This window comes from Amblyraja radiata, chromosome 33 (assembly GCF_010909765.2).
Source record: "Amblyraja radiata isolate CabotCenter1 chromosome 33, sAmbRad1.1.pri, whole genome shotgun sequence".
NCBI lineage: Eukaryota > Metazoa > Chordata > Chondrichthyes > Rajiformes > Rajidae > Amblyraja > Amblyraja radiata.
The window spans coordinates 7,685,225-7,700,679 of NC_045988.1; the positions used below are offsets into that span (position 1 = coordinate 7,685,225).

General features: G+C 42.1%; 1 protein-coding gene across 2 annotated transcripts in view; it reads right to left on the reverse strand.

Annotated features, from left to right (window-relative positions):
• LOC116991350 overlaps nt 1-11,298 on the reverse strand; it is a 53,430-nt gene extending 42,132 nt beyond the window's left edge. For both annotated transcript variants that reach the window (XR_004416766.1, XM_033049918.1), the window contains exons 1-9: nt 11,228-11,298; nt 9,089-9,245; nt 8,430-8,481; nt 5,019-5,181; nt 4,499-4,586; nt 4,352-4,408; nt 3,135-3,258; nt 1,770-1,849; nt 252-346 (exon numbers count right to left, since the gene is read on the reverse strand). Coding sequence is in view for 1 of the 2 variants with exons in the window: in XM_033049918.1 (XP_032905809.1) it covers nt 252-346; nt 1,770-1,849; nt 3,135-3,258; nt 4,352-4,408; nt 4,499-4,586; nt 5,019-5,181; nt 8,430-8,481; nt 9,089-9,169 (740 nt within the window). In the remaining variant the exon portion in view is untranslated. The remainder of the gene's footprint in view (nt 1-251; nt 347-1,769; nt 1,850-3,134; nt 3,259-4,351; nt 4,409-4,498; nt 4,587-5,018; nt 5,182-8,429; nt 8,482-9,088; nt 9,246-11,227) is intronic.
• Nucleotides 11,299-15,455: the final 4,157 nt, after the last annotated feature.

Genomic DNA, 15,455 nt, shown 5'->3' on the forward strand with positions numbered 1-15,455 from the left:
TTTGGAACTAGATATTCTTGATATGTAAAGGAGTCAAAGATTACTATCGGTAGGTGGTAGTTCGAGTTTGCAAAAAGATATATCATGATCGAATGTAGTAGCAGGGTAGGCTTGAAAGGTTTACTGCCCCACTCCTGCTCCTAATTCACATGAAACCAAATACATGTGCAACCACTACAATTCATTAGTCTCATTCACAAGTATGACAAAACTTTTTACACCTTGCATAATCTCAGCATGGAAATTCTTACCAAACTCTTATTGCTTCATTTAAAGACTTCACCGCTAATTCATAATGTTGTTTTTTCAAATCTGCTTCCCAAAGTTCATGAAATATTTTTGCTTGCTGAAAATTAAATAGGTAATTTTCATGTCCAAATTTAAAAAAAATCAATTTCTATAAATCTACCCCACTTCATAAGCTTTTTCTACAAATTTAGTTTGATATCTTTACAGTCACATTGGAGAACCAGCACAGCACATTGCAACAAATCAGGATTCAACAGCAATGGTTCAAAAGGGATGAAATTTTTGGCAAGAACATCTTATGTTATTTTGTAGGCTTTTAGACTTTAGAGATACAGCGTGGTAACAGGCGCTTTGGCCCACCGAGTTCACACTGACCAGCAATCATCTGATACAATGCACTATCTTACACACTAGGGACAATTTACATTTTATTACCGAAGCCAATTAACATACCAGCCTATATATCTTTGGAGTGTGGGAAGAAACTGGAGCACCTGGAGAAAACCCATGTGGTCATAGGCAGAACGTACAGACTCTGTATAGACAGTACCTGTAGTCAGGGTCGAACCTGGGTCTCTGGCGATGCAATCAGCAACTCTACCTCGGCATCATTGTGCCGTCCTGTTTCACCATCCATGAGATAGATCTGATTCTTATGTAAATAAAATAGGATTGAACATGCAAGGGAGCAGTTTAACTTCAACACTGGCCCAAACCTTTTGGACTTGTTAACAACTTGGATGCAGTTCAAAGCAATTAATAAGCTAGTTCGGTATTCCAAAAAACGCAAGGAATCATGGGATTCGTCAAAGGACACCGGCCCGTTGCAGTGGCGACCCAGGCTACAGCCGGTGCGGAGAAGAAGCACTAACTCCAATTCTCCGGACCCGTCAGTCCAGGGCAGTCGGTTAACCTAGCGGGACAGGCAAAGTTGAGCTGGAGTTAGCGCTTCTCCGTGCTGGCTGTAAGCCTGAGCCGCCACTGCAACGGGCCGGTGTCCTGTCAGTCCAGGGCTGTCGGTTACCCGGCGGGACAGGCAGAGTTGAGCTGGAATTGCGCTTCTTCTCCGCGCTGGCTGTAAGCCTGGCCGCCACTGCAACAGGCCGGCGTCCCATCACTCCAGGGTCACCCCGGACTTCTCCGGCCACCCCCGGACAGGGATGGGACACTCGGGAGGGGACGGTTCAGTGGCAATTCAACATCGCTTGCAGCAGCAGGTTCAATCCTGACTACGGATGAAACGCAGGTCTGTATTCATGCAGCAGCACAGTTCCGAGAATGTATATCGCGAGTGACCTATGACCTAGGCATGTACAGTCGGACTACCAAACTTGCTTATTCAAACAGGTTTTCTTATTTCTTGGGCAAAATTTTTATAAAATCTACCTTCTTTTACAATTGATTAGCATTGCTAATGTTGGCGGAAGAACAAATAAATGATACACATTTCTAAAATTACAACATTGTGAACTTTAAAAGGATAAATTATTACTTTTACGCAGACCAGTTGAATCGCTTACCTGCTTTTCCTGAACGCACTGATCTTCAAATTGCTCAAACAGATTCTGATCAATAGAATACTGCTTTATCAAATTAAAATCTGCAACAAAAAAATGTGAAAATATATTTTCATATCAGGAGCTGTTAGCTTTCATGTTCCTCAGAGTATTTAAACATGTACAAGTGGTACGTAACAATTGATGTGGCTTCTGTGCTCAATTGCTTTTGTTGAGAGTCTATTTAGCCCATAATTTAACAAGCTCATGTGAACAAATTAAATTACAATCAATCAGGACCAAATCAGTAATTCCAAAAGTTGCATCGATCTTGTATTTCAGTTTTAACTCCTGCTTCGCTGAACAACTGGATGAAGCTGAATAATGAAGCTGAACAAGTGTCCATTCCTCACCAGCCCACAAGTTGCTATGATTCACTACTCTCTAACTTCCCATTACATCAATTGCTTTATAATCAACTTACAGACCACTGTTTGATATCTGTTTTCCCCACTCCCACCTTTCCAAATCAATGAATCATTTTTACTTGCCTAATCAGAGATTAGCCAGCCTCAAGACATATCCCAATAATCTGATTATTCCAACCAGTGTTTTTGCATATTCTGGCACATTTCACACTCTGGTCCTTTCCAGGGCCAATTATTTGCTGCTCTACCTTTTCCTGCTTTGACATGGCAGTTGTCCCTACTAGCTTGTCGATCTCCGTACCACCCATGAAACAGTAATCAAAAGGAATATGACAAATTTGCAAATGAAACATTTCCTTGATTATTATGTATCCATTAACTTTATAAAACAATCACTTTCTCAACATTAACCCTTCCAAATGTTCCTCTCCCAACTCTGCTATGCAGAAAATAACTAATGGCTGACAAAACCTAAGCCTCCTATATAAATTCAAAACATGCCACGAGACACAAAATGTATATCACAACTAAAGTGTTATACAGTGGCAGGTGATGTAAAAGTACCAATGTTTTCATGCTGATTATTTTGCCAACCAACATTTAAATTAACTTTTTTCCAGCAAAAATCCATTAAAAATAAATCCTCATGTGCAATCAGAAATTTCAAACAGAGTTCAGAATTCTTAGTTCCAGTTTAGTTTATCATATCATGTGATAAGAGTAGAATTAGGCCATTCGGCCCATTAAGTCTACTCCACCATTCAATCATGGCTGATGTATCTCTCCCTCATAACCCCATTCTCTTGCATTCTCTCCATAACCTCGGACAACCGCCTATTGTCAAGTGTACCGAGGTATAAGTTAGCAGAAACACAATACATTATTACAATCGATCCATTTACGGTGTATTGATACATAAGGGATAAGGGAATAACGTTATGTAGCACCAAGCAGTACTCACAATGAAGGCCGGTAAGTGCGAGGATTGTAGCCACTTGCATTTTATTTCCAACTGTTATTTCCCAGGCATCCCGAAAAATCTTCTGCTGCTTTACAACCTTTATTGCCTCTTCCAAAGTGGAACACTGAAAATAAGACCTTTAGCTTAGAAATGAATATGCCCCAGGAGATAATGACAGAAAAGAGAATCAGCTTTCATTTAAAAATGGTAAGCACATGTTGTTCCATTCAATACACTGTACACTACCAGTCAATTCTTTCAGAATGGATATACTGCTGCCGTAAAGCACTATTATTTGTTACATTAGTCTTTGAATGAAAGATCCCTTTATATTCCGCAACAGCCATGATTCTTCATTTTACAGGAGTGAAGAATCTTTTTCTTTAGCAAAACAAAGCGTGGGATAAACCAACAGATCCAACTCTATTTTTTAAGTTTAGTTTAGAGATGCAGCATGGAAACAGGTCCTTTGGCCCAGCGAATCCGCACCGACCAGCGATCCCTGCAATTAACACTACCCTACACACACGAGGGACAATTAACACTTATAACAAGCCAATTAATATGCAAACCTGTACATCTATAGAGTGTTGGAAGATCTCAGCGAAAACCTATGTGGTCACGGAGAGAAGGTACAAACTTCGTACAGACAGCACCCGTAGTCAGGATCGAACCCGCGTCTCTGGCGCTGCAAGCACTGTAAGGCAACAACTCTACAGCTGCGCCACCATGCCGCCCAAAGTGTGGAGAAATGAACAGGTGACGTTTCAGATCAAGAGAACTGCTATATCTGATTCTTTGTTGTTGTGCTGCTTGAAATATTTCATCACAGAGCCATTTAAAAACACAAAGGTAGGGATTGATCATGTCTATTCTCTCCCTGTCTGAACTGCTGTGCTCCTCCCACACTTTGAGTTTTCCCTCAAGATTCCAGTATCTCCTTGTGTCTCAAGCATTTTTTTAGGTTTGTTGTGAATAGCCAGGGAAGTTACATGCTACAGAGGAAAAGGTGTTTCCCTTCTGAAAATGGACTTAGGTGTAATTAAAATAATGGCCTTTAGGACAATGGAGATTATGACCACACCCTGGTGGAGGATATTGTGGTTGTCCACCTGTTATACATTTTGATCCATTTTACTTCGAGAACTTCTTAATTATGTACTTTGTCTCATGCTTTAAAACAGCTCAACAAAACTAGAAAAATAATTTGGTTTTACCTGAACAAGGTTTTCATTAACAACACGAACAAACTGGATCAGCAGTGGTCGCTTCAACTACAAGATAATTAGAAAATAAATCAAAAGACACCAATTAGGAGACCAGAATGAGACATTATAACACCAGGCCAAGTTTTAGATACTTACAGCATATACAAGCAGGGCTCTATGTGCAGATTCCAAAAGTTCTATGATCTTCAGTGTTTTGAGATCAAAGTCTTGAAGTTCACCACAACTACAAGAAAAATAGTTACATGAACTATAGTTACAAGAAACTTACAATGCTGTATGCAACGCATTTAAAAAGTTATCATAGAATCATAGTCATAAAGCAAGGGAAATGGTCCATTGGCCCAATTCATCCTTTCCAACCAAGATGCCCAATCTTAGCTAATCCCATTTGCCCACATTTGGTCCGTATCCTTCCATGTACCTTCCACCAATCCATGTACCTATCCAAGTGTATTTTACATTTGATTATTGTACCAGTAATGAGGCGACCAGAACTGCATGCAATACTCATAAGCAGCCTAACCAAAGTCTTATGGAGGTGCGTCATAATTTCCTAACTCCTGTAATCAATGCCCTGACCAATGAAGGCGAGTATACTTCTTTACCACTCTACCACTACTGTTTACCAAGCTGCCAGATATACTGTATAACTTACTCCTCAGGTTGGATGAGCTTTGCTTCAACAGCCCAGTTCCTGTACAGTTCATCTGTGTAAGGCCGACCAAAAAGAATAGGGCTCATGAGCTGGACTTTTACAATGTGGCAATATCTCTTTAAAACTGATGTCCTCAGGTAACTCCATTGGTTAGGGATCAGAACTGCAATTAAGAACATACAATAATTTAGAAAAAGAACAGCAACTGTATATCCCAATCTAATTAATCGCCAACACAAAGCTCAGTAGAATTGGGCTAAATAGCAATAATATAGCAGTGAATGTGAAATGCTGTATTTTCCACCCCACTGCATTGTCAGGTTAGCCGGGAAGTGGTGTTGGGTAAATTAAATGGATTAAAGGCCGATAAATCCCCAGGACCAGTTAGGCTGCATCCCAGAGTACTTAAGGAAGTAGCTCCAGAAATAGTGGATGCATTAGTAATAATCTTTCAAAACTCTTTAGATTCTGGAGTAGTTCCTGAGGATTGGCGGGTAGCAAACGTAACCCCACTTTTTAAGAAGGGAGGGAGAGAGAAAACGGGGAATTACAGACCAGTTAGTCTAACATCGGTAGTGGGGAAACTGCTAGAGTCAGTTATTAAAGATGGGATAGCAGCACATTTGGAAAGTGGTGAAATCATTGGACAAAGTCAGCATGGATTTACAAAAGGTAAATCATGTCTGACGAATCTTATAGAATTTTTCGAGGATGTAACTAGTAGCGTGGATAGGGGAGAACCAGTGGATGTGGTGTATCTGGACTTCCAGAAGGCTTTCGACAAGGTCCCACATAAGAGATTAGTTTACAAACTTAAAGCACACGGCATTGGGGGTTCAGTATTGATGTGGATAGAGAACTGGCTGGCAAACAAGAAGCAAAGAGTAGGAGTAAACGGGTCCTTTTCACAATGGCAGGCAGTGACTAGTGGGGTACCGCAAGGCTCAGTGCTGGGACCCCAGCTATTTACAATATATATATTAATGATCTGGATGAGGGAATTGAAGGCAATATCTCCAAGTTTGCGGATGACACTAAGCTGGGGGGCAGTGTTAGCTGTGAGGAGGATGCTAGGAGACTGCAAGGTGACTTGGATAGGCTGGGTGAGTGGGCAAATGTTTCGCAGATGCAGTATAATGTGGATAAATGTGAGGTTATCCATTTTGGTGGCAAAAACAGGAAAGCAGACTATTATCTAAATGGTGGCAGACTAGGAAAAGGGGAGATGCAGCGAGACCTGGGTGTCATGGTACACCAGTCATTGAAAGTGGGCATGCAGGTGCAGCAGGCAGTGAAGAAAGCGAATGGTATGTTAGCTTTCATAGCAAAAGGATTTGAGTATAGGAGCAGGGAGGTTCTACTGCAGTTGTACAGGGTCTTGGTGAGACCACACCTGGAGTATTGCGTACAGTTTTGGTCTCCAAATCTGAGGAAGGACATTATTGCCATAGAGGGAGTGCAGAGAAGGTTCACCAGACTGATTCCTGGGATGTCAGGACTGTCTTATGAAGAAAGACTGGATAGACTTGGTTTATACTCTCTAGAATTTAGGAGATTGAGAGGGGATCTTATAGAAACTTACAAAATTCTTAAGGGGTTGGACAGGCTAGATGCAGGAAGATTGCTCCCGATGTTGGGGAAGTCCAGGACAAGGGGTCACAGCTTAAGGATAAGGGGGAAATCCTTTAAAACCGAGATGAGAAGAACTTTTTTCACACAGAGAGTGGTGAATCTCTGGAACTCCCTGCCACAGAGGGTAGTCGAGGCCAGTTCATTGGCTATATTTAAGAGGGAGTTAGATGTGGCCCTTGTGGCTAAGGGGATCAGAGGGTATGGAGAGAAGGCAGGTACGGGATACTGAGTGGATGATCAGCCATGATCATATTGAATGGCGGTGCAGGCTCGAAGGGCCGAATGGCCTACTCCTGCACCTAATTTCTATGTTTCTATGTCAGTAGCTATTGCAGTGCATAGTTAGTTTCACGACATTTTCTCACACAACTATTACATTTCTTATGTAATAACAGGCAAACAGTTTTAAACTATCAAGCATGAGAGATATGCAGAACCCATCAATTTCATGGCTAAATATGACAGAATTTAACTCGATATTTCAATGATGCTTCTCAGAATGGAGGCCTGTGACCAGTGGTGTGCCACAGGGTTCGGTGCTAGGCCCGTTACTGTTTGTCATCTACATCAATGATTGGGATGAGAACATACAGGGCAAGATTAGCAAGTTTGCTGATGATACAAAAGTTAGTGGTTTTGCAGATAGTGAAGATGGTTGTGAACGATTGCAGCAGGATCTGGATTTTAATACAGGATGTGTAAATTAATAGAGAAGTGTGAGATGTTGAATTTTGGGACGTTGAACAAGGGCAGGACCTACACACGTCTCTGGGTAGTGTTGTAGAGCAGAGGGATCTAGGAGTACAAGTGCATGGTTCCTTGAAGGTCGAGTCATAGGTAGATAAGGTGGTCAAAAAGGCTTTTGGCACCTTGACCTTCATCAGTCAGAGTATTAAGTAAAGAAGTTGGGAGGTTGTGTTGCAGTTGCATAAGATGTTGGTGAGACCGTATTTAGAATATTGTGTTCTGTTTAGGACACCATGTTATAGGAAAGATATTGTCAAGCTTGAAAGGGTTCAGAAAAGATTTACGAGGTTGTTGCCAGGATTAAAGGATGTGAGCTATAGGGAAAGGTTGAGTCGGCTGGGTCTCTATTCCATGGAGTGTAAGAGGATGAGGGGAGATCTTATAGCGGTGTACAAAATTTTACTCAAAGTGGGGGAATCAAGGACCAGAGGACATAGGTTCAAGGTGAAGGGGAAAAGATTTAATAGGAATCTGAGGGGTAACTTTTTCACACAGATGGTGGTGGGTGCATGGAACAAGCTGCCAGAGGAGGTAGTTGAGGCTGGGATTATCCCATTGTTTAAGAACAGGTATATGGATAGGGTGGGTACACACAGTTGCTGGGGAAACTCAGCGGGTGCAGCAGCATCTATGGAGCGAAGGAAATAGGCGACGTTTCGGGCCAAAACCCTTCTTCAGACTTGGACAGGTTTGGAGGGTTATGGACCAAGCGCAGGCAAGTGGGACCAGGGTAGCTGGGGCATTGTTGGCCGGTGTGGGTGAGTTGGGCTGAAGGGCCTGTTTCCACACTGTATCACTCTATGACTCTAAGCGCCTGACAAATAATAACACCAACATAAAAATCGTCATAATTATTATTTTATAAATATAAATCCCCCTCTTTACATATTCAGAATGTTAGTACAGTATTATGATGTGCTAAGCTCACAATTTAGCTCAGTTCTTTCACCTCAGGTAAAAATTCAACAGAGGAAAGAAGCTAACTTTAAATCAGCAGTTTTGTTCCAGTTGGCACACCTCAAGTTGTCTTACCTTCAAGGCTTAATTTCGGTGGTTTAAATGGAGGAAACCATAGTCTTGATTCCTGCAAAAACAATGTCATAGTTCCAGCAAATCTATTAGTGATTTATGAATTACATGTCAAATAATGATCAATTTACCCAGTAAGATAGGACTAAAGTAAGTATTTACTTTGTACTCAGGAATTTAAAAAAAAAATAGTCTGCTTTCAGTGGGAAGAAAAACTGGTTTTGGAATAAGCAGTGAGTCATTTAGGATGGGCACAAGCAGAAATTCCCTGAGTCAGAGCCTTGTTGAACTTTGGTATTCTATACCCAGTTGCTAATGAATGCTCAATCAGCAGATAGCGTTCAGGCTGAGATGAACAGATATTTATGTTTTGTATATGCATATATTTACAAATGGAATAATTCTTTGATAATGAACAATATACAAATTAAAATAATATGCCACTGCTGTTGTGTTCCATAGTAGTCTATCAAGTCAGCAGATTATTCAGAAGAGGATGGTAACCCACACAATCAGAGATTAGGGGATCTTTATAGTGGTATTGTTGTCATTAGGTAACAATACTATTTTTTAATATTGCAGATTCAAGGTTCCAATAGTCAAATAAAAAGTACTTTTATGAGAAAAAAAATAGCCAGTTCTACTCTTTCGTAATGACTTACCTCGTCAGAGGAAACTATATCAGGTAAATCACTTGAATCAGATGTAGAACCATCATCACTGTCCCAAATCTCTGGGTTCATAATTGCAATAAAGGAACTGGAGTATTAAAATTCGACATTTAACATTTCCCAACACCTTCTGGCAACCAATTTTCTCCTGACAAAACAAAATTAGATAATCAACAATTTCACGCATGCAATATTATTAAAACTCCCACTTGTTTTCACTGGGCTATGCACGCACTCATTTGAAAATTAACCTGCAGTTGAAATGTAAACAAAAATAAAATGCAAATAACAGCATGAAACAAAAAACTATCACCCCTTGCAAAATAAACTTAACCCTGCGTGTGGCCACATGCACACTTGCACTTACCCTGGCACTTAATAACACAAAGCATTATGTGAATGCTGCTTTAAAAAAAAGCAACAAACTGCTTAAAGAACTCAGTAGATCAAGCAGCTTCTGTGGAAGCAGAGGGATAGGTTAGTTGACCTGAAAAAATATCTTCTGTTCCATACCTATGCAAAAAATAAGAATTCATAGAATACCTTTCACTTGTCAGATCACTACTAAGTACTTAAAAGCTACATGGTATATCTGATGTGTGGTCACTGTTTAAAAATGCAAGGAAGCAAGCTCTCCCTCCAACAGCAATGTGATAATAAAAATTATTCCCCTCTGTTATCTGTTAACAGTCCTTCCATTAACTAGGGTACTGTCCAAACCACCTCTACTCCATTGCGCCTACTGGACTGTCTATGGAACTGCTGAAAACTATATTCTACATTTTGCATCATCCCCTTTGCTTTACCTTTTGTACTTGAGTTTGGCTTGTTTGTATATATGTATAGTATTATCAGATCTGATTGGATGGCATGCTAACTGTGAACAATAATAAACCTAAGCCTAATTCTGGTTTATTGGTGAAAAAAGACAAAGTGCCAGAATAACTCAGCGGGTCAGACAGCATCTCGGAAGAACACGGATAGATTACTTTTCCTTGCTCAGACTGATTCCGATTAATTGATGCTGATTAAGATATAAATATTGACCAGGAAACTAAGGTGTTCTTCTCTTGTTCAAAATACACCATCCAAAACATCCAAGTGTGGCATTCCCCCATTACTGCATTGCTGACAGTACTCATGTATGATGCAGTTTGCTCAGCCCTGCCCCTCCAGCAATGCAATAATTCCTTGTTGCTGTACTTTCAGATCAGTGTTTAGTGCTCAGGACAAGGGGTTACAGGGGCGGGCTATTGGGGGAGTGAGCACATGGGTTTTGGGGGAGGGCTACTGGGGCGGTTTATTGGGTAGGAGGGCACAGGAAATTGTTATTGGGAAGGGACACGCAGGGAGGGTTATTTTAGGAAGCAGTACGGGGGGGGGGGGGGGGGGGGGGAGATGAGGGATACTTGTGGAGGAGTGCACAGGAGAGGGTTATTGGCTTAAGGGGCCAATATTATTGGGGAAAGGGGGGGAACAGGGGAAAGTTATTGGGGAAAGGGGGGGACAGGAGAGGTGTATTGGGGAGACAGGGGATTGTTATTGGGGAAAGGGGGGACAGGGGAAAGTTATTGGGGAAAAGGGGGACAGGAGAGGTGTATTGGGGAGACAGGGGGGGGGGTTATTGGGGAAAGGGGGGACAGGGGAAAGTTATTGGGGAAAGGGGGGACAGGAGAGGTGTATTGGGGAGACAGGGGAGGGTTATTGGGGAAAGGGGGGACAGGGGGAAGTTATTGGGGAAAGGGGGGACAGGGGAATGTTATTGGGGGAAAGGGGGACAGGAGAGGTGTATTGGGGAGACAGGGGAGGGTTATTGGGGAAATGGGGGAGATAGAGGAGGGTGAATGGGGAGGAGGTCACGAGGGGAGAGGGCATAGGGTGGGATATTGGAGAAAGAAGTACAGGAGAAGATTGTAAGAGGAAGGGAGCACAAAGGGTGACTGGAGGAAGGGAAGTGGGAGGAGGGGCAGTGCGAGAGCTTTGGAGGGTCAGGGTTCGATATCAGCGGCCGCTCTCCTGCTGTCCTCAACTAGACTTCAACCGGGCCGCAGGGACCTCTTGCAGGGCGGCGAACGCTTCCAATAGCGCCCACCGTCGCCCCAACAACCCGATGCGGCCGCGAACACCCACCTCAGACCCGCAGCCACCACCGCCTCTCCCTTCGAGCACTCACCGTCCGCCGATAAGATGGCGGCCCCACCACCCATCTCGCGAGAATGGACCGCGGGGCATGCTGGGGATTGTAGTCCTCCCATCACAATCAGCCACCAAGGGCTTGGCAACAAATGACTCCAAATGGATGGAATATTAACCTTGGATAGACACAAAAAACTGGAATAACTCAGCGGGACAGGCAGCATCTATGGAGAGAAAGAATGGGTGACGTTTCGGGTCGAGAACAGGTTCAGCTTCTTCCCTCTAGCCATTAGACTATTAAACACTACAACCTCAAATAAGCTCCTAACTACATAGACTATTATTGTTATTATTGCACTATTATTGTTTGTTATCATGTGTACATACATTACATATATATATGTCTGAAGAAGGATCTCGACCCGAAACATCGCCCATTCCTTCTCTCCAGAAATGCTGCCTGTCACACTGAGTTACTCCAGCATTTTGTGTCTACCTTCTATATATACACACACATATGGTAGACACAAAAAGCTGGAGTAGTTCGGCGGGACAGACAGCATTTCTGGAGAAAAAAGAATGGGTGACGTTTCGGATCATAGAAACATAGATGCAGGAGTAGGCCATTCGGCCCTTCAAGCCAGCATTGCCATTCAATTTGATTGTGGCTGATCATCTTCTAAAATCAGTGCCCCGTTCCTGCTTTTTCCCTATATCCCTTGATTCCTTTAGCCCTGAGAGCTAAATCGAATTCTCTCTTGTAATTTTCCTAAGTGTGAAGAATAGTGCTAGTATATGGGCGTCAGCGTGGGCTCGGTGGATCAAAGGACTTGTTTCCATGTTGCACCTCTAATCTAAACTATCTGAAACTACTTTTTTAAAGTATTTTTAATCTTTAGGATTTTCAACACAATGCACGGTTAATAGACACATTATATATTTGGTAATTTACACAAATATAAATTGATGTACAAGATGCACAGTGGCTTGGTGTAAAATGCACGGGAATCACTTTGACTTGGTCATAGAAGACAGAGGGTTGTGGTGGAAGGAAGATATTCTGGCTGGTACATTCTTCTGAATATCTCTTCTGTGACATGTGGAGTTCTGCAGGGATCTGTGCTGGGACCTCTCCAGTTTGTGATATATATATAAATGGCTTGAACATAAATGTAAATTGTTTGGTGACAAAAGGTCTGCTGGCGACACCAAAATTAGGGGAATTGCAGACAGTGAGGAAGGCTGTCAGAAGATACAGTGGGATATAGATAAACTGCAGAAAAGGCAGATAAATGGCAGATGGAGCTTAATCCAAGCAAGTGTGAGGTGTTGTACTTTGGGAGGTTGAATATCAGGGGGTGAGTATACAGTTACTGACAAGACTCAGATTGGCTGCCAGTGACTAGCGGAGTTACGCTGGGGCGGTGGAATATCGTGTAGCAAAGTGTGGAGTCATGCATTTTGGTAGTTGGAATAAAGGCATAGACTATTTTCTAAATGGGGCGAGAATCCAGAAATTGGTGGTGCAAAGGGACTTGGGCGTGCTGGTACAGGATTCCCAAAAAGTGAATCTGCAAGTTGAAAGAAAGCAAACTCAATGATAACACTTATTTCAAGAGTGCTTGTAAACACAAAACCGAGATGTATTGCTGAGGCGCTATAAGGTGCTGGTAAAGCCGCATTTGGAATATTGAGAGCAATTTTGGGCACCATATTTGAGGAAGGATTTGCTGGCTCTGGAGGGTCCAATGGAGGTTTAGAAGAACGATCTTAGGAATGAGTAGGTTAACCTATGATGAGTGTTTGCAGGCACTGGGCCTGTACTCACTGGAGTTTAGACCTCATTGCAACATACAGAATAATGAAAGGCATGGATAGAGTGGATGTGGGTAGGATGTTTCCACTAGTGGGAGAGTCTAGAACTAGAGGTCATAGTCTCAGAATTAAAGAACGCTCTTTTAGGAAGGGGATGAGGAGAATTTTATTTAGTCAGAGAATGGTGAATCTGTGGAATTCTTTGCCACAGAAGGCTGTGGAGGCCAAGTCAGTGGATATTATTAAGGCAGAGATAGTTAGATTCGTGATTAGTACAGGTATTAGAGGTTATAGGAAGAAGGCAGAAGAATGCGGTTAGGAGGGAGAGATAACTCAGCTATGATTGAATGACGGAGTAGACTTGATGGGCTGAATGGCTTAATTCTACTCCTATCACTGATAGCCCTTAACAGAATTGATGTGCTGAGAGATATTAAGAGTCCAAATCCATAGCTCACTGAAGGTACCAGCATAGAAATGGTGGTAAAGAAAGCAAATGGTATGCTTGCTCTCATTGCAAGGGGCATTGGGTATAAGAGTCAAGAAGTCATGATGTAGCTTTATAAAACTTATATGTTCCATTTGGAGCATTGTGTTCAGTTCTGGTCATCCTATTACAGGAAGGATGTGGAGGTAAGGAGAGGGTGCAGAGGAGGTTTACCAGAATGCTGCTGCCTGGATAAAAGGGTTTCAGCTACCAGGAGCGGTTGGATAAACTTGCATTTTTTTTCCTGAAACGCCAGAGGTTGAGGGGAAACTTTTTAGGAATAAAATGATAAGAGGCATGGATAGGGTAGTCAGAAACTTGTTCCCAGGGTGGAGATGTCCAACACTAGAGGGCATAGCTATAAGGTGGGAGTAGTTTAATGGAGATATGCAGGGCAAGTTTTTTTGCAGAGTGGTGGGGGCCTGGAACACATTGCCAGGGGTGGTGGTGGAGGCAGATATGACAATAGTGTTTAAGATGTTTTTGGATCAGCACATGAAGTGCAGGGAATAGGGATATAGATCATGTACCGGCAGATAAGATGAATTTAACTTTGCATCGTATTTGGCACAAACATTGTGATCTGAGGGGCCCATCCCTGTGCTGTACCGGTCAATGTTCTATGTGCTGTGACACTCCTTTTCAAACTGCAAAGGAGAAGAGTTTCTGATTTCAATCAGATTTTTTCGATACCAAGGTCAAGGTTAAATTTGAGTCATATTTAGCAACATTTATTATCCAATGGACCAATATACCATTTCAAAGTACTGACAGGCTGACTCATCATGCTTAAGATAAAGTAACCTTAATGTAACACTCCTTATACGGTATGTGTGAAGGACTGAACGTGAGTGACAATGTTTTTAAAGCCTTGATTGCTTCAATGAGTGCATGTTGTTAATTTTGCTAAATACACATTTAGTAAACTACTTTCTTTCCTTAACAGAGCGAAAAAAGTTGTGTCTTCGAGCTTCTATCCCCTTTTTTCTGCTGGCAAATAAAGCAAGCCATGCAACAAATAAATTCATGCACAAATGAACAATACTCTCAAAGTACCAATGCAGTGATTTTCTGGGCAAGTTGGGGCAAGGATAAAGCTCAGTCTTTTTCCCAGACTAGACAATTCCAAAACTAGAGGGCATTGGCTTATGGTGACAGGGGAGATATTTATGGACCTCACGTGCAATATTTTTACTCAAAGCGCAGCCTGTGTCTGGAATGAGATGTCCGAAGAACCCACAGAAATGGATACAATTATAGCATGCGAAAGATATTTGGGCAGATATATGGATAGGAAGGGTTTAGAGGGCTGGTGGCCAAATTCAGGCAAATGGAACTAGACCAGAATGCCAGTTTTGTCGACTTGGACAAATTGGGTCAAAGGGCCTATTTCCATGCTGCAGAGCATTGGCTTTGTGTTCCAGTAACGCACGTTTAATTACCTCTTTTATTAAAAACTCAACATCACAAAACTCGTATCGATAGCGCCTTAACTTGATACAGCCTCAAACTTGCAAACAGTAGTTAACAAAAAACTTGTCTGAACATTTTTGACCAATTTCACCCCATCTAAACCTTTCACATTATTTTCAGTCAACATTGGGAAAAGTTAAAATCCCCTACCATGACAACTTTATATGATCTGCAGCTATATCATCTCCTGGCATATTTCTTCTAATTCCCATTGACTACTTGGGGGCCTGCAGTACAACCCCAGCAAGGTGATCATCCCTTTCTTTTTCTTTAGCTCCACATATAGCCTCACGAGATGAACCATCAGTAACATCATATCTGGCCACTGCCATGACATCCTCACCCCCATCTCACCTGAAGCACCTGTACCATGGAACATGAGAAATGGAGCCCCAATGCAATGCAGCAGAGTTGGGGAACAGCCAGCATATATAACAAGGAGTGTTC